Here is a 25,090-nt window from a genome sequence, read left to right as displayed (position 1 = left end):
AATATCCCATTGAAATGAATCTTTACTTTCATATGCACTCCCTTGATATTTATATAATATTTTCCATTTATTCTTATCACAAGACGACTGGCAAAAAAATCTGATATATTCCTGAAAACAAAATATAATTCATTTGCTATTGAAAAAAATCAAATAATTTTAAAAAGCGCGGAAAAAAAATATTTATCAAAATTGAAAATCCCAGGCCCCCCATAGTATAAAAAGCGTCAGTGCCTAAATTAATGACTCATTTCATGAAATATTTCACCTCATAATATGTCATAAATATGGAGTCACTTGCCAATTATCACTTGTGCTTAACTCCAGTAGCAGGACTAATAATCATTTACACACCATTCTGTTATGGAATACGTGTTTTCTAAAGGGTATAATGTTTTTGACCCGTCCGTCTGTCCGTCAGTCCATCAGACCATCTTCATTTTTTTTTTTTTTTGGACTTTTTTAACACTTGCAGATATTGGCGTGAACTTTTGGTTTACACGTTCACCATGATAAGTTACAGGTCAACTTTACGTTTCGTTCCCTCCGTCAAGTGTACCGTTTGTTCCGCTATGATGATATTTACTTTAGATTAATTAAAACTTAAAGAAATTAATGTCTGGAGTTTGAAAATACCATTCTGAGTAACAGAATTTAGTTAGAAGATAAAAGATTGTTTTCTTATCGTATATTTTAAGCTCACCTGAGACGAAGGTCAGCGCGAGTTATTGCCTTCACTTTATGTCCGTTATAGTCTGTTGTCATTGTTAGTTTTTTTAAAAATCTTTTTTTTTTATTTTATTTTTTCACAATCTTTTTAAATGCCCGAAAAATCAATTTTAAAAATTTTTTTTTTTTAATTTTATTTTGTTGCAATCTTCTCTAATGCCCTGAAAAACCACTTTATTTTTTTAATCTTAAAATTAATTGGTTTATTTCATAATTTCCCATTTTTTTACAATTTGCATTTTCTATACATACATGTTTATTTTTTGAGAAGGTAGCGAAGGCAATTATCTTATAAATGGACATGGAATATTTATTACCTTACGTCGTCTGATAGATACAATATTTAATAAATCAACTGTATCATACAATAGCTTGTTTTAAATATAGTATTTTGAAAACTTGTCTACAACAGGCAAAACACAAGAAAATTTGATATTCTTAATACCCAACTTTACGATTATATAGCAATCATAACTCCATCATAAACAACTAAGTGTCGAAAAAGATATGATAGAAACATAGTTTTCTAAATGACCTAAATTTGAGTTAGACAGGGTTGGTATACCGTAAATCAACAGTTTACATTGATAATGAGACCTCTTTTATAGGGATAAGGGTAATATTTCTATGTTTTGTGCTTTTTTTTTTCTCGCTAGAACCATGGTTTCCTTCATTACTCTCTCAATATTTAAAATAGTTTCTCTTGGTTTTACCTTGAAGTTAATCAAAATTTACTACCGAATGATTCCAAATTTGAGACGATTTATTAATTGTAGAAAGGAAAGCATCCTACCATTATTGAAAATAGGAAAAAATTCAAATCGCAACATAATTTCATTAAAACTTTAAAAACAAAGAAAATGTTATACTGAAACATAAATACCCATGAAGTTTAAAACGTGTCATTATAAGCATTTTGTGTGGAGTAGAGGCATGCAATTTTCATTTTTTTTAAAATTGTAAGTGTGTAACCTGACACCATTGTACCTAATTGATTCGTAAATGAGACATACGAATGGACCCGAAAACAATCATGATTGCGTTGATGAGTTGGGTAGTGCATGATTGACTCGCGAAGCCCAAAATGTACATAACAATAATGAAAATGACCTAAAATGCCTAATAAGGACATGATGGCTTAAAAAGAAAGAAATGAATATTGAAAAAGGAAATGAAATAAGATCTCTGACCCCTCCCGAGTCGATTGCGGCAATTCCCAACTATGTGCCACCTTAAATGGCGAATAAGGAAATGAATGTTGAAAAAGGAAATGAAAATTGAAATGAGATCAGTGACCCCTCCCAAGTCGATTGCGACCATTCCCAACTCTGTGCGACCTAAAATGGAGAAAAAGGAAATGAATGACGAAAAAGGAAATTAATGTTGAAATGAGATAATGTGACCCCTCCCGAGTCGATTGCGACCATTCCCAACTCTGTGCAACCTCAAATGGCGAATAAGGAAATGAATGTTGAAATGAGATCAGTGACCCGTCTCGAGTCGATTGCGACCATTCCCAACTCTGTGCGAACTAAAATGGCGAATAAGGCAATGAAAGTTGAAAATTAATGAATATTGAAATGAGATCAGTGACCTCTCCCGAGTCGATGGCGACCATTCCCAACTCTGTGCGACCTAAAATGGCGAATAACGAAATGAATGTTGAAATTAGCCCTTGGTCTCTCCCGAACTCCATCTTACAATCGTGTCTTAAAAGATGCTTAATGGTTTGTTACAATTTAAAAATTTATCATTTGTGAAAAAACCTATGAGATGTTTCCTATGATAATTTCCAATTGTGTATTCGGATGTTGAAAAAGGAGACAACTTGAGCTCCGTTACAAAGATTATCTCACATATCGTGCAAGAGGCACATTTGTAGATGGTCACAGGAATAGTAATAGTCCCCAGTACTACTGTATTTTACCTGAAGTATCAAAAATCACTTATTGTATTTATAGTTTAAAACAATTACTTAATGACCATAGTGTGTGATCGGTTTAATGATTTATACTTTTACTTTCGAGCGGCCCATTCGAATTGTCAAATGAATCAATCATTGACCCCTTTTATTTATGCATAGTTTAATATCCTTACAGATTTATGCATTAAGGCAAATGTTTATGAAAGTTACACAATCAATCAATTATTCATACCGGACTTTCATACTGCCGAAAGTAAAATAAGTCATACAATGTAACTTTTTGCTTAAAATGTTTGGCCAAATTATTTGAGAGTAAAAATATTAAGTAGCACTCCAGCTAAGGATCATGCAAAATGTGATTCATGGGTAAAAAGCCTACATATTTTTATTTTTGATATTTTGTTTGAAATGTAATAGTAAAGAGAAATAAACATGTGGTTTTTCATATAACCCGTGCTCTTAGGAGATAAAAATTATATAGAATGCACTGTAATTTTAAAATTAAGGGAGATAACTCTGTAAATGGCGCTCAAATACAATAGAATCTACTGCATTTTCAATGCCGATTATCTCCAAAGGCAGATTTGAATGAATAATTACACATTTCATAGTATAGACCCATAAAACAACTTAATTACAAAAATAAAAATATGTAGCCTTTTTTGGGGTGTATCACATTTTTCAGATTTTGCATGATTCTTACAAAGACAGCTACTTAATTTCTAAACCATTAACATTCACAATTAATCTAAGAATGCAAAAGAAACTAACCTTAATAATATTTAAGTTGAAGTCCGATATGGAAAAACTTAAGTTGATAAGAATATAGGTTGCTAGATTCGGATGAACATAAATACCAACATGTCCGTTCAGATACTTAGGTTAGAGTGTTCAAATAAAAAAGGAATTAAACCGCGACGATTACCAACCAATAGATGAAGAGAAAAGAAGTGCGTACTAATCAAGCATGAAAAAGAATATAGAAGATTACGACTAGATTGCAATACAATCACCAGTTCCGTTGGTCGAAGTAAAAAAAGTATAACATAATACATATTCATACAAGTCAAATATTTTTTTATTACACAATACATTTTAATATTCTTATAAAACAACATTGCAGACTGTTACATATACGTAAATATACAAAGTTCCAACATATTTTATTGCTGTTAAAGCAGTCGGATTGGACACAAGATGAAGTCCTCTCCAGTATATACATAAATATACGTGTTTTTACATGAAAAGGATAAACGGTGCCAAAAAATGATTTGGCAAAAAGTAATACTAGCGTTTTGTTAAAATATTGTAAGACGGACATTAACATTTTTTTTTTAAAAAGTAGCAGTCTTTTTTTATTCAGATAGGAGTGATTCATGTATGTCAAAAACCCACCAAATTCACATTTATTTATTGTTCAGATAAGAAAACTATTTTTGGTTTTTCAAATGTTTGTTTTGCTTTTGAGATAAAAATTATACAGATTGTGAATCAAATTTGCATTTGCAAGAGTTACCATTTGGTTCGAATTATTTGATTTTAGTGGAAGATGAATGTACGGTTTTCTCAAAAGTGCAGATCAAAATATAAAAAAATTGTCGTTATATAAATATATCGCCTATGTAGACTGAAAAGAACACATCATTTCTTTGGTGGTTTTTTCTACACCCTAATTCACATCTACTATAGGCAGTTTCTTAATTTTACATGGACTGTTACTTAAAAAATTACTAAATTACATGTATCACCCATTGAAAGCTACACAACCGTCGCCGATGTCAAACACAGTAAAAGGGCTTGTAAGTGTCGTTTTCGTTTTATTTTTTTTCCGGAATTCCTACTGTTGAAAACATTCAAAACTGAAGATCGATTTGTATCTAATTTGTGAGTTCCGGGTATCTCAATACGACCAGCCTATGGAAACAAGAGTTCGGAATTCTCGGACTTTTACATGACTTTTGAACTAAAATCAGACTTCCGAACGGTATTTTGTGAAAAATCATGCTTTCACATTGGGGGGGGGGGGGCGTCTGAATTTGAGTTTCGTGTACTCACATATGGACATATATTCCACCAAAGAGTAAGTGACACATTAAGGTGAATACAAATGAACCTGAAAATTGTAGTTTGAGATAATTCCAAACCTTCTACAAAAAACGCCAAACTATTTAAAATTTTCTCCATTGTGTTTTTTTATCAGCAGCTTGCTTATGAACTTCGGCATATTTGTCGCTAAATTAATGTTTTATTTGAATATATTTTTTCATTTCGAACATGACAGTTTGTTTTTATTTCAATTGTTTGCTATATTTTTTTTGTTTTTATATTTTTATATATCAAAAAATTGATTAGCAAAACGAACGAATATTAATGATATGCATTCATTATTGTTTACAGTGCCGCCATGATGAAAATACAAATATTTTATTTAGCTCGAGCACAGTTACAATAATGAAAAATTATGATAAATAGCTTAAGTGTTTACCATATACCATGTATTTGTTAATTATAATTTGTCTAAATCATGTGCAGTAGTCTAAGTAAATGAGTGCAGTTCAAATTACAGGAGATATGGACCTTATGGTACACAAAAAACTTTCTTAAGCCTTATACGTGTATTGTATACATGTTCCATAGTCCATACTAACATTTTTAAAGACATGAAGAGTTGTCGTTGAGTCAATGACTGTTGATTTTCATTTAAATGAAACAGTCTATGATACAAACTTTTTGAACATGATGAGTTGTACAGTTACTTGGTTATAGGGTAACACAAACAAAACCTTACAAGATCTGTTATTTGTGTATACAGTACCCCATATTTCATTTTTGAGAACAAAAATAAATTCATGTACAAGGTCAAGGAAACTCCAGTGAAACAAGTATTGCTGAATAGTTGACCAAGAGCAATCAAAAACAATATTTAATGTTCCTTGGTATTATACATGCAAGTCATATGAGAACATTTCATACATAACTTGAGGTAAACTACATGAATTATATGATTTGGAAATTAATCTAAACATTAACATACACATTTGTATGACCTTATATAAGACACAATTTCCAATTTTTTAAGAAGTTCATCGTGTTATATATTTTTACTTTTTTAATAGATCCATAAATACAAGCTGTTGACTTACATTGTATATCTGTAACTAAGGATAAGAAACTAGTTTTATCACTCATCAGATTTCTTTTGCACAGTATGTTGTCATGAACATGTACAATTATACCATAGTCATGACAATATGATAAAAGTCTATCCATGTTGATTTTCAGTATCTCTTTCCATATTAAAAGGAAATATGTTTTGATATTTTCCAGAAAATTTTAGATGCAGCCATTATGTTCATCTACCAACGATACAAGTTACCAGACAAGTCATACATAACAGGAAGCTCTGTTCAAATGAAGTATGATAATAGATTGTGTAGGTATTTGAGGTTCTGTATACAATATATTTATGCCTTGTTTTTTTTTTTTTTAATTTTGATTTAGGGTGTTCCAAAAGGAGGAACCACCTCTTTTATTGGGAAATGTTGGAAGTAATGTGGAATTCTTTTTGCAAAAATGAGGAAATTAATAGCTTGGACCCTCACTTTCACAGTTCCCATTACACTTAAATGAAGGTTGTAACATAGACGTAATATTTTAACATAATGGGATGTTTTGTTTGAAGAACAAAAACATCCAATGAGCCATATAATGTAGGGTTTACTTAAATAGAGGTCTACTTCAATACAGGAATCATGAATCACAATAACTTTGAATATGAGTATTATGTATATTTATTATTGATTTTCATACTTCCAGGTCATTCATGGCATATATATGACTGAAAAGAATTCATACATGTATAATTTAGATGATCTTCAATGCTGTTCAAATCTCTGCTTGCACTGTAATGAAAGCTGATATGAAGCTGAAGTTTGAAAATAAAGATTTTCAAAATCATATTTCTTATGCAAATGTACAAGGTTTAAATGTGTTGTGTTTCAAAAGTAAAAGTCACTTTCATACATGTATACAATTACAGCCATGTACACTTCTTGACAGTACCATTCTGGAATACAACCTAGAATCCCTTGCAATACAAGCTGTCAGTCTATCAACTGAGCTAAAAAATTACTTCATTGTTTTCTCTAGATTAGGTTGATTATGGTCTTTTGTAAATAGTTTTACTTTATTTGTTTTTGGGCCTTTTTATAGATTGCTTAATGGTATGTGGTTTGCCCATTATTGATAACCATGTGGTGATTTCACTTCTAGAAGCTTAATCATTACTTGCTTGGTTTTTTGAATGACTATCTGATTGGCAAACATAAATGGTACATGCATTTAAGTTTTCTACTTATGACTAGTGAGTGCTAAATCTTTCATTGCTTCTCAAACAAGTAATTTTGTGTAACAACTATTTGGCTAAGAAACTGTTGATTCTGTGAGGTAGCACTATGAAACCGCCTCAAAATGTCATAATAGTAGAGTAGTATAAAGCAGGATCATTTCATACAGTAAAACATTCTTGTCCTGAAATGCAAGAAATAATTGCAATATGCATTGAAACCACAACCAATCAATGAAAAAAAAAACAAGTTCCATGGGTAAACAGAATAAAATATAAACATTCACAGACATTAAAAATTTTGAAAAGAAGGATTTATTGTTGAATTTTGAGCTAATCATAATCATGCCATGTACTTGTACCTATAATTTACATTGAATTGGTCTGAATTCATGGTTTCCTTGTATAAACTCTACAAGACTGGTAAATTGTGATTTTTTTTGTTCACAAGTTAAGAGAGATGTTGAGGTGAGGATAATCATACCATAAGCTCATGATGCACCTGTTTAATAGGACATTTTATCGAATGATTATTAGTCAACTGTGCTGGTAATACCTGTTCATTGATCAGAGGGGGTTGGCACCCCTCCTTTTTACCAGAAAATTAGTCATTTTCATGTGTAAAATTGACAAAACATGGAAAATAATGTCTTGGCATCACCATCACATTGGCTTGCACCTCTCCTTTTCAAAGTGTCTGGAGCCGTCCCTGTTCACTAACCTGTAAATAGCCTTCATCATATCTTGCTTTAACCGTTTAGCATGAAACAAGTTGCCTGTTTTGAAACTATTTTAATATTCTCCATAAAAGCAAAAAAGAAATATATAAATAAGCAATACAATGCTTAGTTAGCAAACCATGTTGCACTCCAGCAATGCTAGAGGTTGTCTGGCAAGCTATTTTCGGACTTGATGCCATCCTGGGGTATAGTGGAACGGAATTCCAACCTCTTACGTTGTAGGAGTAACAAGGACGGATCCAGGATTTTAGATAGGGGCGCACAGTAAACATTCTGCCGAGCGAAGCGAGGTGACACAAATTTTGAGGTTAAATTTTTGAAATATTTTAGAGTGGGTGCAATGTAGATATCTTTTGTGGTAAAATTGGCTTGAAATTTAAAGTTTCAACTTGAAACCGCCTAAATCTACCCCTGACAACCCATGCTTTGCAAATTTTAGGGGGCGCACGCCCGCCACTCCCCCACCTGAATACGCCTCCGAGTAACCATGTTGATTTTTATGAGTGGGGGTCGGGCCAGGATCACATTTGAAATAGAAAGGTAGGACAAGATATATGATTTTATATAAATACAAAGATGCAATAGGCGAATAAAAGTTCTGGTTTGAATATTACATAAAAAGATCCAGGACACAAAATTTGACTATATAGCCCCCTTGTTTCCCCTTACGATTCAAATGGATATAGAAATTTATCATTATTTACCTGGGAGGGGGGACTGGTCATTTTGAAATCATATAAAATTTTCTTGACCCCCCCCATGATATTTTCTTATCCCCCTTAAAAACATTTTTTTTTAAATGTGATACCCCCTCTATTAAACATGCGTATGGAGTTTTCATATAACTCCTACATTATGCCAGAGCCAGAAACTACGCAGAGTTTTTGTATCGCGCTAGAATTCTAACAAATAAACTTTTGGAACAGGGTTGTGTTGCTACAAGATTGAAGTCATCCTTATAGAAGTTTTATGTTATGGTCGTCATCATGAAATCGTGGATCGCTACGGTGCATCCATCTGCGCCATGAAAACTGATTTGTTCAATGTGTCATGGTTTTCCTTTCCTCTTTCGTCTACCCCGGACTTGAATTTTTATGAGCAACTCGACGGGTGTTTCTAGAAAAGCAGAGGACGCTTACCCTACTGGCGCACCTGGTCCATGCTCCAAGTTTTTAGTGGAGTCATAGTTGCTCGTTTGCTTTTGTTAATTTGTATATTTGCTTTTAACAAAATTTCATGTTCTTTGTACGTCTGTTTTCCATGTTTGGTCTTTGTCCCTGGATAACATTCTTCTTATTACCGTTATAACCGTAGTTTCTTTGATTACTCTTTGAAGCAAAAGCAGTTGAGATGTTAAAGAATTCTTACAATAAAAAATTCAAGTCTTCAATTCCAAAACTTGATACTTTGGAAAAGTCTGATCAAAATCAAGCAGAATCAGACACAGCTCTTGAGATTCAAGATATTGGTAAGGAAATTGAATCGTCAGCAGATAAGTCAGACCAATTTGATTTAATAACTGTAAATGTTTTAGGTTCTGATGGTGATGTTGGTGTGTGAACTTGATTTTACCAGAGATCGTGCATGTGACAATGAAATATAATGTTTAAAGGTGGTAAAATATGTTTTAATTTGACTGGTGTAATGCTCTGCGTAACTAAAAATTTGGATCCCTCTTGAAATCCATGTGCAAAAAAATGACCCCCCTCTTTGAAGTTATAAAAAAAACTGAACCCCCCTTTTCCACTTACAGAAAAAAATGACCCCCTGGATATATGTACTTGCTTTGTTTAAATTTTCAAATAAATGTCTACGGTTTGAATATTATTTGTAAATTATTATATAAAGGATGCCGAATCTAGAGGATTAACCTAAAAAAAACAAAGCTGTTATGCACGTGGCTAATTACAATATTCGTTATGTTTCGTCTAAGTTTACAGCCAATGAAATGAACATCTCGTTAGCGAGAACACAGCGTTACTTTATATATTTATCGGGCATTTTTAAAGAACCAAAGCTTTTCCGATAGGAAATAATCGCCATTTTCTTGCGGCATATTTCTCTGTTTCCTTCCCCTTTCCCTATGATATCCCCTGATACGATGAATAGTTGGCAGAATTTCCAGTTTGGGTATTATTATGATACTTTATACTGTTAATAAATAAATAAACGCCATGATTTTAAATCGTTTATTTTCCGTTTTTTTTTTTTTTTTTTTTTTTTTTTTTTGTTGTTTTGTTTTGTTTTGTTTTGCTTTTTTGCTTTTGTTGAAAAGATTGCAGTCTACACTCATTAAACATTATGTCCGTCTATGCTATTGAGTGTAAGTATGGGACGAAATTTACGAGGCTTACTAGCCCTATGAACAGAATGGGCTGGGATTTCAATTTTTCCGCTTAAACCGGAGTTGATCCCCTGTGTTATTTAAGGTTTTTTTTTTTGTCAGTATATTTTACTTGTTTGACACTATTTTATAAGTAACCCCATTACAAATGATTACAAAAACCGACACTTACTTTATTCTAGGTGTACAATATTACATAGAAATGGCATTATTTTTATCGTGCTTCGCACTGAAAATCGGAAATTCACCATGGAAGATTCTTTGTACTGTCAGCAGTCGAGTGTTTGCTCGTATTCCATCCTTTCCACATTTTTCAGCTAATCTGACTAAAACGAACTGATACATGCCTCACAGGTCTAAAACAAGTTAGCTTGTGCCATGAAAAACTCAATAACAAATCATCAGGTGTAATTTGCAATTCATTTGTAGTTATACCATCCATTCCAAAACAAAAAGAGGTTTATTTTTGTACTTACCTTCAGTGTTGACGTTTTAGTTCACTAAGACCACATTATTATCAGCATATTTCAAACAAAATGTCGAAAACATGATGACTCCTTCCCGAATCAGTCATTTTTTACGCGAGAGGCGCAAACACATATTTTTAGCGACCACGTTATCTGCAAGATTCGATAGGTCCTATTATATGCGTATCCAAATAATTACCATATCAAAATAATTATGAATCTGCAGTAATTGATCAAAAAAACTAACTTGAATATCAATCTTCAATTCTACGTAGCCAACGTGTGATGAAAATTAACTACATCACTGAACAATCAAATTAACAGAATGCTTACCTTCATATAAAATTGATATGGAATAGTCCACATGCTTACCTTCATATAAAATTGATATGGAATAGTCCACATGTCCAATAGTTAGATTAAATGCACGTATTTGATGACATGCTTGCGCAGACATGAAATAATTGGTCGACACGATTTATGAACCGGATAAAATTCGAGTAAAGGTTTATCTTTTATAATTGTCATTATCAAAATATTACTTACACGAGAGAAGGTTATATCATCAGGCCACGGAAACTATCGTGTCGAAGGATTAATTAACTAAGTCGTGCGTTCGAACTATTAAAACATGCGCACGAAATATTAAAATGTGCGCACGAAATAATAACTTGTGCGAAAAAAATACAAAATCGTGCACGCGAAATACTAAGTCATGCACACAAAATACTAAATCGTGTACACGAAATACTAATTAGTTGTGCACAGGAAATAATAATTCATGCGCACGAAATACTAAGCCTTGCACACGAAAAATTAAGCCGTGCGCGCGAAATATTTAGTCATGCGCACGTAATACAAAATCGTTCACACGAAACACTATAAAATCGACATGTCATCGACATGCTTGAACTCATTCGTGTCAACTGTCATTTGACTGTAAGTCGCATGCGCATTAATATTTCGTGCGCATGATTTATTACTTAATGCGCACGAATAAGTATTTCGTGGGCACGACTTAGCTTTTGTGTGCACGATTTAGCATTTAGCATTTCATGCGCATGGCTTAGTACTTCGTGCTCACGATTTATTATTTTGTGCATACAATTATGTAATTCGAGCGCATGATTTAGTATTTCGTGTGCATGATTTAGTATTTCGTGCGCATGATTTATTATTTCCTGCGCACAACTTAGTATTTAGTGTACACGATTTAGTATTTGGTGCGTACGACTTAGTATTTCGCGCGCGATTTATTATTTCGTGCGCACATTTAAATATTTGGAGCACACCTTTTAAAATTTCGTGTGCACGCCTTAGCATTTTTAATATGGTATGTTGTGCTAACGATATAGTATTTCGTGCGCAAGACTTCGTATTTCGTGCACAATTTTATATTTCGTGCAAACAACTTGGTTATTATTATTTTTTTTCCATGGCACTTACATGGCTCCGTACCTGACAATGTGGATGTTCAATCTATTTTTTATTTAACTCCGACTGCTACTGAAAAGAAAATAATTTTTTTTGTGCCATCTGAACATAAAATAACAGTCCCCCTCCCCTTTTTAGAAGAAAATGGTCTGTGCCTTACTTAAACAGTTTAATTATGTATACATGTAATTATGATACACTCATGTGACAATGAATGCATTGTTACCATTCTGGGTTCAGTTTATGTATATTTCAAATTCGTGTTTGACGATAACTCAATAATACATAATTCTTTGTTTAATAAAATATTATATTCAATAGCTATATTTATACAGTACTAACACCAGCGAGTATTCAATAATGATAAATTGTTCATTACTTATATCATGTACATGTATGACGCCATGCCACCAAGAGGCTGTTGTAGTCTACTCAGGGTCCGTGTCCCAGATAGCTAAATCTTTTAATGCTTCATTTCCGGGTAAGAGAAAATCACCGAAGACCGAAGCCCTGACAATACCCTCGGCAGCTGCATATGGGTCTATAGTTGAAGATGGTCGTCGGTCTTCTAAATATCCACACCCGTTAACCGTCACCAGCGGTGGGATCCTAACGGAGCTCATTGCTTTGTTAGATGCGTCACACAGGAAGTTGTGTAATTGTGGGTGCCATAAACTAGTTGTGTCTCCTAACCTCTCTTTGTTTTCTTCTGTTAAAGTGGGGTCATACATGCGTAAAAGAGCATCTTCGTCGGATTTTGATAGTAGATTAATAGCATGGTGAATGAATCTGTTAAAAGCAAAACACATTTCACTTGTCTATATAAGCGTCTAACTAAGGGGGTTTTTAACGTCCTTGACTACCCTGTCGGGTCTCTCACGGACGGAAAATATATAATGTGACTCTTTTATATCTTAAGGTAGATCATACCTATTACACTAAGCATTCTTTTCTGTTAGCTTACAAAATCATAGAGACATATATATTTTCAACGAACTAATAATGTTAAAAATGGTTTACAAACATTATGTTTAAATTATTTTTAAAGAATGTTTGACCTAGAAAATTGTATAGTAAAATTACAGACATTAACTGTATAAAGCCTCTCTTAAGGGGAGATAATTGGCGGGAAATGTTCTAAAGAAATGTAATGGGAATTTAATTTTTTTTTTTTCTATACTACATGGAAAAGATTTCGGTGACTCCAACTTTTACTTTTGAAATATAAAAGAATATCAGTTAACTGTCCTTTATGTAAATTAAGGGGACATTCTATTTGCCGCTTTTTCTATATTTGCGAAATAGTGAAATTCCCGACAGAAGCCATATAAAAATTGCCTTTTTAAGCCTAAATTATCTCCAAATCAAGTTCGGTGACCTATGTTATTTACATTAAAATTCTGCAGTTTGTTCATTCAAGGTCATCTTCCAAAAAAAGGGAATTCATCTTCTAGACATATTAGCCATGATCTACCTTAAACGATGATTTAGAAATACTTGTTACAAAATCGCCGAACCTTTGCGCCAATATGAAGAACTTCATGTTTTACTTTTGCTATTTACCTTAGCAGTTTTGCACACTGAACTCAATATCGTCTGGACATCAACATCGATTCAAGAAATATTATTATAGTGGTTAAAAGAAGCTACTTCTGAATTGTATTTATTTGTTATAATACTGTACGTTATGATCGCTTGAAATCGTGATCTTTTTTAAATATCCATACAGCTGTAAACTGAGTTATATATTGCACGCGATCTATCATAGGAAAATATTTAATGGACCGTCTTATGATAAGTTGGTGAGCATGCTCAATATACACTTCCGCTAGGTAGAGCATGGGTAGAACAAAAGAATTTTTCTCGCGGAAGTGTATATTGAGCATGCTCGTCGACTACCCCAACGTAAGCACAAAAGGGTCTATTGGGAGTTGGGATAAATGCTATAGCGTAAATCACAACTGACAATTATTTCAGACACGCCTTACTTGATACCACCCTTGTCCCTCATCTGTTGGGTACTGAAGTTGAGATGGCCACTTGATGTAAAAGGTGTACCATGAACAGGGATTGGATGAAGAGTAATACGTAGACCAAATACCTCTGCCAGACGGTGTAGTATATACCGAGACATGTTCAGATGGTCTCCAATGGTTTCACCCTCACATGGACCTATCTGATACTCCCACTGTAATTATAAAGCAACTTAAATATGGGTACTATATCTTCTTATATGCCAGTTTGTCTCTAAAACAAGTAAAAAAGTGAAAAAAATATATTAGTTTTTATTTGTAAATGATCTTATGCCAAAAAGCATCATACATTTCATCATATATTCATCAGCATCCCTATAATTCAAAAATGGCCCTATATTGTAGAACTCGAACGCGTTTTAAGCTCACCTGGCCAAAGGCCGGGTAAGCTATTGCCATCACTTGGCGTCCGTCGTCGTCGTCTTCGTCGTCGTCCGTCAACGTTTTTTTTTTCAAAACTCTTCTCTCGACCAATTGGAACCAAACTTGGTATGAATGCTCTATGGAGTATCCGCATAGAACTGATGTTAGCCGCCTTCACTAAAAATAGAACATACGGGTCAGGCAGTAGTTTTACGCATATATCTCCAAACCTCCGACACTACTACCAGACCAATTGGAACCCAATTCGGTATGAAAGTTCCTTAGGGCATTTTTCATAGAAATGATGTAGGGATTTTTGATCCGTGGAAAAAATGGCTGTTGTTACTAAAAATAGAACAAAGCGGTCAGTCAGAAGTTTTTTGCATATATCTACAAGTCTGCAAGGGATCAAAGTTATCAGAGGACTCCTTGTAAGCGCTATTGCTCTTGAAAGGTGAAAAATGACGGTTTTTTTTTACAGTTTTCAGCCAATATCTTGAAAACTATGATAAACAGAATGAAACTTTCAGTTGCTGAAATGATCCTAATGATAAGGCCTACAATATTTTGCGGGGGATCAAAGTTGTCGCACAACTCCTAGTTAGAGTTATTGCCCTTTTAAGGCAAAACAATTATGTTTTTAGGAGTTTTTATCCAATATCTTGAAAACTATAATAGATAAAATGAAACTTTCAACATATGAAATTGTCCTTATGATAAGCCTTACAAATTCTTCCTTGAGTCAAAGTTATCGGACAACTTGTTAGAGTTACTGTCCTTGAAAGGCAAACATTTAACTAGGTGAGCGATTCAGGCTCCTCGGAGCCTCTATTTGCCCATTGACTTAGCCTCTTCGATATCCACAGTTTTTATTGGCACTTCTGTATTTTCGATTTACCTTTCTAAAAAAAGCAAATTACGTGTGTTCTGAAAGCTTGGTCATAGTTAGTTCCCGGATCGGTAGATCTGAGAATGTTTCAAAAATGTTTTGTTCTTCGTGTCCAGCTATATGTAGTAACATAGGTCTCCTTGGTTCATCTTTAGACACTGCGGTATTTTTTATTATTATTTTGAGAGAATTTGTAATAAACAGAACAGTTTAAAAATTGTCTTCTATGAGAATAAGTACAATGACAAAGCTTACATTAGACAATATTTTCAGTATATCGAAACAATAAACTCTCCCCTTTCCACACTTCTGTCAACACGAACAAACATCTTCTTGCCTTTTACTTCTAATTAAAAGATCTCTTTTTTACCACTTAAAATCACATATCTTCTGCTAAGGACCTTCGCAATTTAGAAGAAAAACCATAAGCAGACCCAAAGGGGACCCATATGGACTGGCTCCCATTAAGAATTTGAATTTTTTTCTTTTAATATTTTATGTTAAAACCATGAAAAATACTTAGAAAGCGATAGAGTTCGATAAACAATCACACAATTGTGGACTGGTGCATATTTGTTTACATATCCCTTGAACCGACTGGAAACGATATAGTAGTACATGTCACTGATAATTTAACACTGTGAGCTTTATTCACTTCTATATTTTTGCATTACCTGCGAAGGATCATTTTCGCGAATGTTTCCTCCTATTTTCACTCCTGCATACAAACATGCCATCAAATGTCGTGTAGACAGTTCCCTTTCAATCCCTATATTTTTTGCATGTCGATGTCCTATTTTTCCGCACAGAACTGAAAACACATATAACAACAATACCTTCTGAATAGATAAATAAGAATGGTGAATTGTAATGTTTCACTGATGAATGGAATGGTATGTGGTCTTCTGATAATATAAAGTAGGTTGCATTATATTTATATATGCATGGTATATGTTGTCTTTTTCAATTTATCATACTTCCGTTCCGTCTGTTTTTGATCGATCAACGTGTCCCACATGTTAATACATTTAAATGGTTTTGAAAACGCCGAGTCATCACGGTGGAGCATTGTTTTAGTCTTTTGGAAGATAATCTGATATACTTAAAAATACTTACTAATAATAGGGAAGTGATTATTGTCCCTTTGAGATAGATATGCCTATAATGCCAAAACCATTCTTGCCGTTAAGATCAATAGTATTTATCCGAGGACAGTAAGCATTTTACGGTAATGAATAATGAGTAAGTAACTGGTTTGTTTATTTCAAGAATAAAACTATTCATATAAATGGGTTAAACAACTTTTCAATTTAATCAAATGGAAGTACAAATCATACACAGTTCGATTACTACAGTATTTTTGTCTTTCTTTTTTCTTTCTTTTATTTTATTTTATTTTTTTTATTTTCTTTTTCCTTTTTTTTTTTTTTTTTTGGGGGGGGGGAGGGGCGTTTGCAAGAAAAATAAAATAACTTCTTTTTTCCACATACATGTATTTGTTAATCTATATTCATCTCTTTTTTCGACAGTGCTCAGGGTAAAAGTTATTGTATGCTGGTAGACGTCCCGAATGATCAATATTACATATTGACTGGTAGAAAAAAAAGATTCTGCAGAATAACGTATTCTGTTGACCAACCCTAGTCTAACGAAAAAGCGAAGTTGAACATGATTAAGAAAAGAAATAATTCAGGTGACCATATGTAGTCTACGAATGTTTATTATACCTGAACAGGTTATAATTAACGAAATAACCTGGTTTGTTTTAGTTTACACTTATACCACGTTTCGTGGTTTTAAAAATTGTGAAATGGCTTCAACCAGTTATAGCGTACAACCTGTTAAAAATTAGTAATATTCCGTACAGTTTAATTTCAAATGTGTTACAGACCAAACATTAAGAATTGATTCATAATCTAAACATTTTTTCGTTCAGGATAATTTAAACCGTGAAGTGTGGACCAATCGGCATTAATTAAGCGATAGTACCCAGCGAGGTTATACAAAATAACCTTTTTTTTTTCCTCAAAGAGAACAACCTATCAGAAAGTTTGTTACAAAATCAAAAGGAACTATTGAAAAAAAGAATCATACCTGTTTATGAAATATAGTTTGTAAGTCATCTGCGATAATTTGTTCATACCAAATGTTTACCTTTAATGAATCCTAGGGAAACAAGAAGATTTTTTACCGAAACATAAAAACAAATAATTACTTAGTGAATCGTAGTTATACTTGTCTTTTTCGTAACTGATCGGGGAGCCATCTTCATTTACAACAAAGTATTCTTGTTCAATTCCAAACCATGGATCATGACGTTTCCTCGGTCGGTAATTCGTGGCTGGGTCGTAATCTAAACGTTCCATTGTCTTCTTGCAGGAGTAACGAGTGTTGATAGCTGACAAAAAAAAACAGAGATAATTATGCAACAAACCTAAACACGATTATTATGTTGTAAGACAGGTCAATATGATCATACATATCGAGGCCACTAGAATTCTTGCCGCAGTTTTCTCCGCAAATACTTATATTTTGAAAGAAGTTTTAAATATGCCATATCATAAGATTTTATTTTAGATTGAAACAATATCAACATCCCGTCTGACGGCCTATTTATATTTGAACCATACGGTTACTGAGGTGAGGCGATGGTATACTTCGTGAGCGATTTATCTTTTGACAGACAAACAAGGGAATAATCCTGTCTGTAAATACCCTACGATATCGCTTTGTTTGGCTTTTGAACAAAAAGTAAGATAGTTTTTCTTCAATGAGTGAAGCTTGCCTCTGTTCTTTATTGTTTCATTACTTTTAAACTTTATAAAAAGGACAAATAATCAAAATTCAGATTAAGGGTCGACTTGTCTGACTAAAACTTCTTGAATTACCTGATGGCTTATTCATGGATAGCCAGAATTCGCACAAAACAAGCTTATGAGGACTCTTCAGAAATGGATCTTCAAACATGGCTATAGGTTTTAGTATCATGTCCTTTAAATCTTTCAGCTCTCCTTGTATATCGTTCCACATGTAGCTGTCCCATATTGGACAATCTACAATTATAAAGACTCCATATAAATCAATGTAAACTCCAAAAAAAATAATGGCAAGTTTTAAAATTATTTACTCAATGTTGAAAGAGCTTATCATAATGTTACAACCATGAAACAGAATTCAAATACTAGTGGCGAAGTTTACTTAGAGATCAAAGAATATATGGTCATAAAATTGATAAATGACAAAGATGATGCTGTACATGTAAACCATTTACTGAAACGACAACAATGAACTTAACATTCTGTAGCATGAAAGCATCATATTGATTTCAGATTAAGAATGAAGGTTTTTTACACAATCTCTTATCGGAGAAAATAAATATGTTCCGTTTTAAAATTTTAATGTACATGTCTGAAAGGATGACATAAAATTCCTCATGAAATTTGATTCTTAAGAATCTTTGTACACGTTCCATTAATAGTTAAGAAGTTGCATATAACATGAAAACAGATAAAGAGAAATCCTTGTACAAATTACATGTAATTACCTTCCACCGTCCTTGGCTCTTTGTCTACAACCCGTGATTTGGAACACAGTTCGTAACCAGTGTGGTTAACAAAGACGTATTCTATGACTACTTTATTACCCTTGTAGTCTATATCAGGGATAAGTACGTTATGCTTGTTTGTTGCCATAGCTACAATTCGAAATGTATATATATATATATATATATATATATATATATATATATATATAGTAAGATATTACATTTATAAAACCCTATTTTTTTTAATTTTATTTAATTATAAATCTAAACAGATACTGATTTTAATTAAACGACATTTCCAATTCAATACAAGAGCGAATCAAAGGCCTTATCAAATGTCGTGTTAGAAGTCCCCTTTCCATCCCTATATTTTTGGGATGTTGATGTCCTATTTTTCCGCACAGAACTGAAAACACACACAGTTTAACAACAACAATACTTTCTGAATAGACAAGAATGGTGAATTGTAAGTGGAATGGATTGTGTTTTTTTTTTTTTAGATAATATAAACACACGTTGCATTATGTTTATATATGTGTGGTATGTTGTCTTTTTTATTATTACACTTCCATTGTCAGTTTTTGATCGTTCAATGTGTCCGTCCTACATGTAAATATATGTATATAGTTTGGAAAACGCCAAGATTATCTAGTGGTCTATAAGGTTTTCGGACGAGATTAAAAAAACCGGTTTAAATGCTTAAATTGTTTCCTTATTAAAAATGGCATGTCCACAAACATCGTCAACACTACATTGTAGTTACCTCACATTCCTAGTTACATGTAAGTCAGTTGATGACATCCTATATCTATATTGTATTGTTATAGTTAATGTGCATTGCATACTGAGATGCAGTTCGCAGCGACATCTGGTGTTTTATGTTTGAAGTATTATTACATGTGTGACCTTTCCGCACCCCAAGTTTTATATTTAAAAATTATTTGTATTTCAATAAATTATTGTGTCTAAATTTGTTGTGTTTAATATATCAAATTTCAAAACGTACTATTTCAGACATTTTTATTTTTTGGTTTTTGTGTATATTCTAATAAAAAAAAGCTTGCGGCTGGTTACTTCACTTGAACCCTTAGTCTAAAACTGGTTCATTATTAATTATTTGGGTCGATCAGGAAATAAAAATTATATTTCACAAATACCGATTTATAAATACTCCAAGCTACAGAATATGTACGTTGAAAATAAACAGAAGACACCGATTAGTATGTTACTTTAATGACCATGAACTACTATAGTGTCAAACAGATTTAAATAAATGACCTAGCTTTGCTAACTTTATTTTGATCGATGCTTTTTAATAGTATTTTCACTTAACCTACATGTTTCTCCAAATTTTCGGAAAATAAAATTCTGTGACACATATTTGAACCTTTAAATGCTTCTGGAAAAAGAGAAAAAACGTTTTGCTTACCTTTCAAAATCTGTTCAGGCCGTTATCGTCATCTAGCTGTGTGAGAGAGAGTTCATCACTGAACAGAACACACTAATTTACAATAAGGTCATTTAAATAAATATTTTCTCATGACATTTGCATAAAATGTGTAAGCACACTTTGATGGACAATTGACTAACGATAATGGACTTTGCTCGGCGATAACTTTAAGTACGTATATAACAAGCAAATAAATTGGGAGTAGTTAATCAACAAAAAATCCAATAAATACGAACTTCGATGTCGATAATCTTCTCTGTGAATCATTTTGCTGGTAAAACGAGAATAAAGACGTCAAGAGCTGTTGATGGTGATACGAAGCATTTGATTTTATAGGCTTTACATAGCAAAACAAAAAAAGATTGTTTTAGTAAGTCAGCGGGATGCGCCTAGGGGGACTTTAGTGTTTGTATTCTAACGTAAGACAGTTAGGGCCGGATCCAAACACACTGAAAAGGAAGGGTGCCAGGCAAGATTCCTAAAATATATATTAATATTTTGGTAGCCTTACCTTAATTTTGCAGTAGTATAAACCGTTTTCATTTTTAATATGTTCAGACAATGTTGCTATATCATTACCGAAAATACCAGTCTGTTTTCACGTTGTTTTCGATGTTTCTGAAATTGATTTAGTTTGTCCCATTTTACTTGATCAAATTCCTATGATTTATTTTTCGGGTAGACGTTTACATATATGCCTATCAGTCCCTTTAATTAATTATTAGATTAATTGCAGTATAAGATTTAGAAGACAAATTTCATTAATGTTCGAAGTCCCCCCCTCCGTGCCACTTGTCTTCTCCTTAAAGTTTTTGAATGGTCTACATCTGTCTAAAACTTAAGATCCGGGTAAATAGTAATAGGAGTTCAGGTTGCAAACACATGGATGTATATGTATGAATGGTTTACACCACAGCCGATATATATGTTACAATCACTTTCTTATCCTTTAATGGAATTACTTATCTAAGTGATCGTTCACTGGTCGCTCATACGTTCAATGGTAATTTATATTGATTAGCTACGTTTTTGTTTATCGAACTCTTATCGGTTACTCATATAAAGCATGGTCGGTGATGAATTGGTATTGATCAGTAATAGCTTGACGTATTTGTTCGTCTTTTTTTTCAGTCATAAATAATAATTCAAAATGTTCGAATTCCTCTCGATATTGGTAGTTAAAATTGTCAAACTCTTGTAGGGATTTGATTATTACGTATTCGATTTCTAAAGTAATTTACCGATTTCTGTTCGATTTGCTGTCAATAATCAAAATGGTCGATAAGTTACGTAGAGGAGCACAAATTAACATCATATTCCCAAGAGTGCAAGGTCGTTCGTATTTCGGCAATACATTTAATATCAAAGTACTCATGTACTGAATTATTTTTTAATTTTCTCACCTCAAATAAGTATCAAATTGTAATTATAGGGGCAAGATATAAGGAACTTGAATGGGTATCGACTTCAAATAAATTTGTTGAAAATTGTTAACACTGAAGTCAATATTCCTATGATGAATGACACTCTATTTTACTTTATAAAATCATCAACATACACGTGGCATAGTAGCAGTGCGACAGTTAGTGTGATATCCAGGTTCGTTGTCGGTTAATGGAACATCTAGATAAATTCATAAAAAGAAAACTTTCCGACTTTTTTGTGTAATTGAACTACAAAATGCTACATGTAGTTGGCTTTTTGCAAATACTTAATTTTCAAGTCGAAATCCAGTATATCGACCTCCAGGTCAGTAAAATCATTCAAATTAATCTTCAATCTTGTAGCAACATAACCCTGTTCCAGAAGCCCAACTGAAAGAAGTCTAGCGCGGTACAAAAAGTCTGCTTAGTTACGACAAGCTCTGGCATGACGTATGGCTTGTGGTATGAAAACTGTAATACGCAGATGCTGAAATGATTTGCCACAGATGAAAGGGAAGTTGACGATAGGGAATGAAAAGTCACCGCATTTGTTGTATAGGTTATTCAGTAGCTTTCGTTTTCTATTGATCTCTAAGTGCAGGTCAAAATACGAGGCTGACTTCACAGTGTCTGTAGTATCCTTCATCTAAAGTTCTTTGAGGGTAGATGCAATGCATAAAATCCCCTAATCAAGGATTGTTTAACGATAATTCGTCATCTATACAGCGGACAGTGAGATCAAAGGATCAGGATAAACGATGTTTCTTGAATGCTGACCGTTTGTCTCATAACGCAACTACCACACTGGACAAATATGTTGTAAATAACCTTATGTTGAAAACATTTTCTTCGGTAGATTTGGAAGATTATTTGGAATCTTTTTCACAAAGTATGGGGAATCTCTACTAAGTACTACACGTACGTATCTGAATCAAAGTTTACCGTCTGTTGTTGAGTAACAACGATGTATCATGTTTTTGACTCGGGATTTTAACTGAAAAGTAGTATAAAAGGTTGAAAAATAATAAGTCTAGATGCTATTGTATTCTGAAAATTACCTTGAATTATGAGGGTTTCCAGAAGATCGCGGGAAACTTTGTTCCTAGTGATGTCAAGGTCGCAGTAGTTTAGTCTAAGCGATTGTAGAAATATGGAGTTTGAATGTACAGATCCTTGTGTTGATTTAATTAGTCTAGCATTTGTATACTACTTGAATACCGATAGTAAACGACTGTTTTATTGTGTAAACCATTTCCTCCCGCCCCCTCTTTTTTTGAATATTTGGATCCGCCCTTGCATGAAATATTTTTAAACTTGTATTCAACATCCCTCTAAATTTCTTTTCTAGATTTTAGGAGTATTTTTAATCTCATATGATTTGAATTTCTAGCTAAACATCAAATTGCTTATTATGCCTAAATATGCATTTGTTGACAACTTGAATACCTAGAGTAAACGACTGTTTTATTGAGTAAGTTACTAGTTAGAAACAACGCGTACTGATATGAGGTTAAAGATCAAATATAATTTTAATTGGATCGTTATGATATCAAACCAAATTATTCAACATATTTCATTCGGAGGATAAGTGGTTTATTATTAATGAATTATTTAAATACAATTATTTTTGTAAGCATACATTTTAATAATGCGTGTTGATTCCCCACGACACGAACGTTGGCGAGTATTCGATGACATTAATAGAGTATATACACTAGATAAATCATCTAGTCTCTGTCTCATTGACCCCATTTGCTCCTAAGACATAGTGCCGTTTCATTAAGAGGTTAATGGCATCTAGTCAGGTACTTGAAAGCAGGACAGTTAAGGAATGGATGGGGAAAACATTTCAATTGTTCTTGATTAATTGACCTTTTAATATTTTTGTTGTCTTGTTTTGTTTTATTTTGTTTGTTTGTTGTTGTTGTTGTTGTTGTTGTTTAGTTTAGTTTATTTTTTAGTGACTGTGTGTAAACGAAGTATGGTGCCTCTAACCTTAAATTGTACTGCACAAGCTTTTACTTTTTCATGGTACTTTGCAAGCGACTTATATTGGTTGATATGCTAAAAAAATTAATTGTTTTAAATAGTGTATTGTATTGTATTATCGTCAATATATTTTTGTAATGCATTATTTTTCATACTTGACTTATTGCACTTTGTTTACGTCAAAGTTTGTCATAATTTGTTATAAAAAAGTAAAGACGCTAGATTTCCATTCGTTTTAATTTTGTGATGTTATACAAAGCCAAAGTGCCACACGTGAAAATCATATAGTTTGCAACATATATCATGAGACGAGTGTTATACTATAGGGTTATTAAATGGTTATTTTCATATTAATCCTGTATTATGTCCAAGTACAGTCGTATTGGGTTGAGATCACTTGTATTGGCCCGAGGCGAAGCCGAGGGCCAATACAAGTGGTCGAAACCCAATACGACTGTACGAGGACATAATACAGGATTAATATGAAAATAACCATTTTATGATCCCTTTATTAACTGATGACTTAAAATAACAGGAGTTATCTGTACAAACCTTTAAATACAGCTCAGTATGACATATTTCTTAGTGAAGACTGTAACACTCCAAATCTCTTGATGCATTTATTCTCCTTTTCATCATGGTCATCTGTTTCTTGCTCACCAGTGACTGGCAGCTCAACATAAACTGTTCCGCTATCGTCCGTCTGGACAGTTTCTGCAAGGGCTGACGCGAGGGCAAACAGTTCACTCTGTTCAGAAAGTGTTTCGTACCTCATAAGGTCATGCGTCAACACCTCCAGCATGTCCTCACCACTTTTAGCATGCCGATCAGACATCCTCTCAGATGCTTCCATGTTTGTTTACTAACGTCTGCTAGAAATTGTAAAACTATAGTCTATTTCGGATAAAAGCGATAGTTATGGTCTATTCCACATAACACTGCAAATTTATAGTCATTTTTGGCAAACAAAATTCTATAGTCTGTTTCAAACAAAATGGCGGACAAGTTTAACTTTTATACAGGGCCAGAATTAATAAGTCTCAGTATCGTATTAATTTTCCCATAGACTTCTATAGTGAAGTGCATATTTTTAGGATTTTTTAAAAAATATGTAAATTGATTCAATAAAACTTTCACTTATGTAGCATTTCTAAGGACATGTGAAAAAATAATTTCCCGCAAAGAAAATAGGGTGAGTCCACGAAGATCGGACAGAAAAGTAGTCTCGAACTATAAATAGCCATTTTCCCTACTTTCACTTTCGTTTTGCACTCACCAAACCAACCTTTTCAGTGGAACATTTTTATGATATTATGTTAGATTTTCTTTTAAAAAAGTTCTTCATCTTACAGTGTGATGTTTGCTCTATTTTATAAGTCATTGTTCATATCTTTTGACAAAATATTAGTTTGTAG

The 25,090-nt window shown here is 33.1% G+C and overlaps 2 protein-coding genes across 7 annotated transcripts in view; one reads left to right on the top strand and one right to left on the bottom strand.

The window, feature by feature from the left end:
- Positions 1 to 6,610, top strand: part of LOC148625596 (uncharacterized) — a 37,592-nt gene extending 30,982 nt beyond the window's left edge. The window contains exons 6-7 of the transcript XR_015919955.1: positions 5,981 to 6,086; positions 6,470 to 6,610. The gene's annotated coding sequence lies outside the window, so the exon portion shown is untranslated. The remainder of the gene's footprint in view (positions 1 to 5,980; positions 6,087 to 6,469) is intronic.
- Positions 6,611 to 12,265: 5,655 nt separating this feature from the next.
- On the bottom strand, positions 12,266 to 24,516 carry LOC148625595 (glutamine synthetase-like). 6 transcript variants are annotated; one of them, XM_088569192.1, is made up of 9 exons: positions 24,228 to 24,516; positions 20,774 to 20,880; positions 20,242 to 20,277; positions 18,813 to 18,962; positions 18,157 to 18,321; positions 17,484 to 17,666; positions 15,943 to 16,079; positions 13,972 to 14,171; positions 12,266 to 12,772 (listed from the first exon to the last, which is right to left on the bottom strand). In XM_088569192.1, the coding sequence occupies exons 4-9, from the start codon at positions 18,958 to 18,960 to the stop codon at positions 12,412 to 12,414; spliced, it is 1,194 nt and encodes a 397-aa protein (XP_088425318.1). In that variant the 5' UTR covers positions 18,961 to 18,962; positions 20,242 to 20,277; positions 20,774 to 20,880; positions 24,228 to 24,516; the 3' UTR covers positions 12,266 to 12,411. The 6 variants fall into 6 exon arrangements, with proteins under 6 accessions (XP_088425318.1, XP_088425321.1, XP_088425319.1 ...); XM_088569195.1 differs by lacking the exon at positions 18,813 to 18,962; XM_088569193.1 differs by lacking the exon at positions 20,774 to 20,880.
- Positions 24,517 to 25,090: the final 574 nt, after the last annotated feature.

Source organism: Perna viridis, chromosome 2 (genome assembly GCF_037379345.1).
Source record: "Perna viridis isolate PV_CMFRI_1.1 ecotype Kerala chromosome 2, ASM3737934v1, whole genome shotgun sequence".
Lineage (NCBI taxonomy): Eukaryota > Metazoa > Mollusca > Bivalvia > Mytilida > Mytilidae > Perna > Perna viridis.
This window is presented reverse-complemented; position numbering and strand designations above follow the sequence as displayed.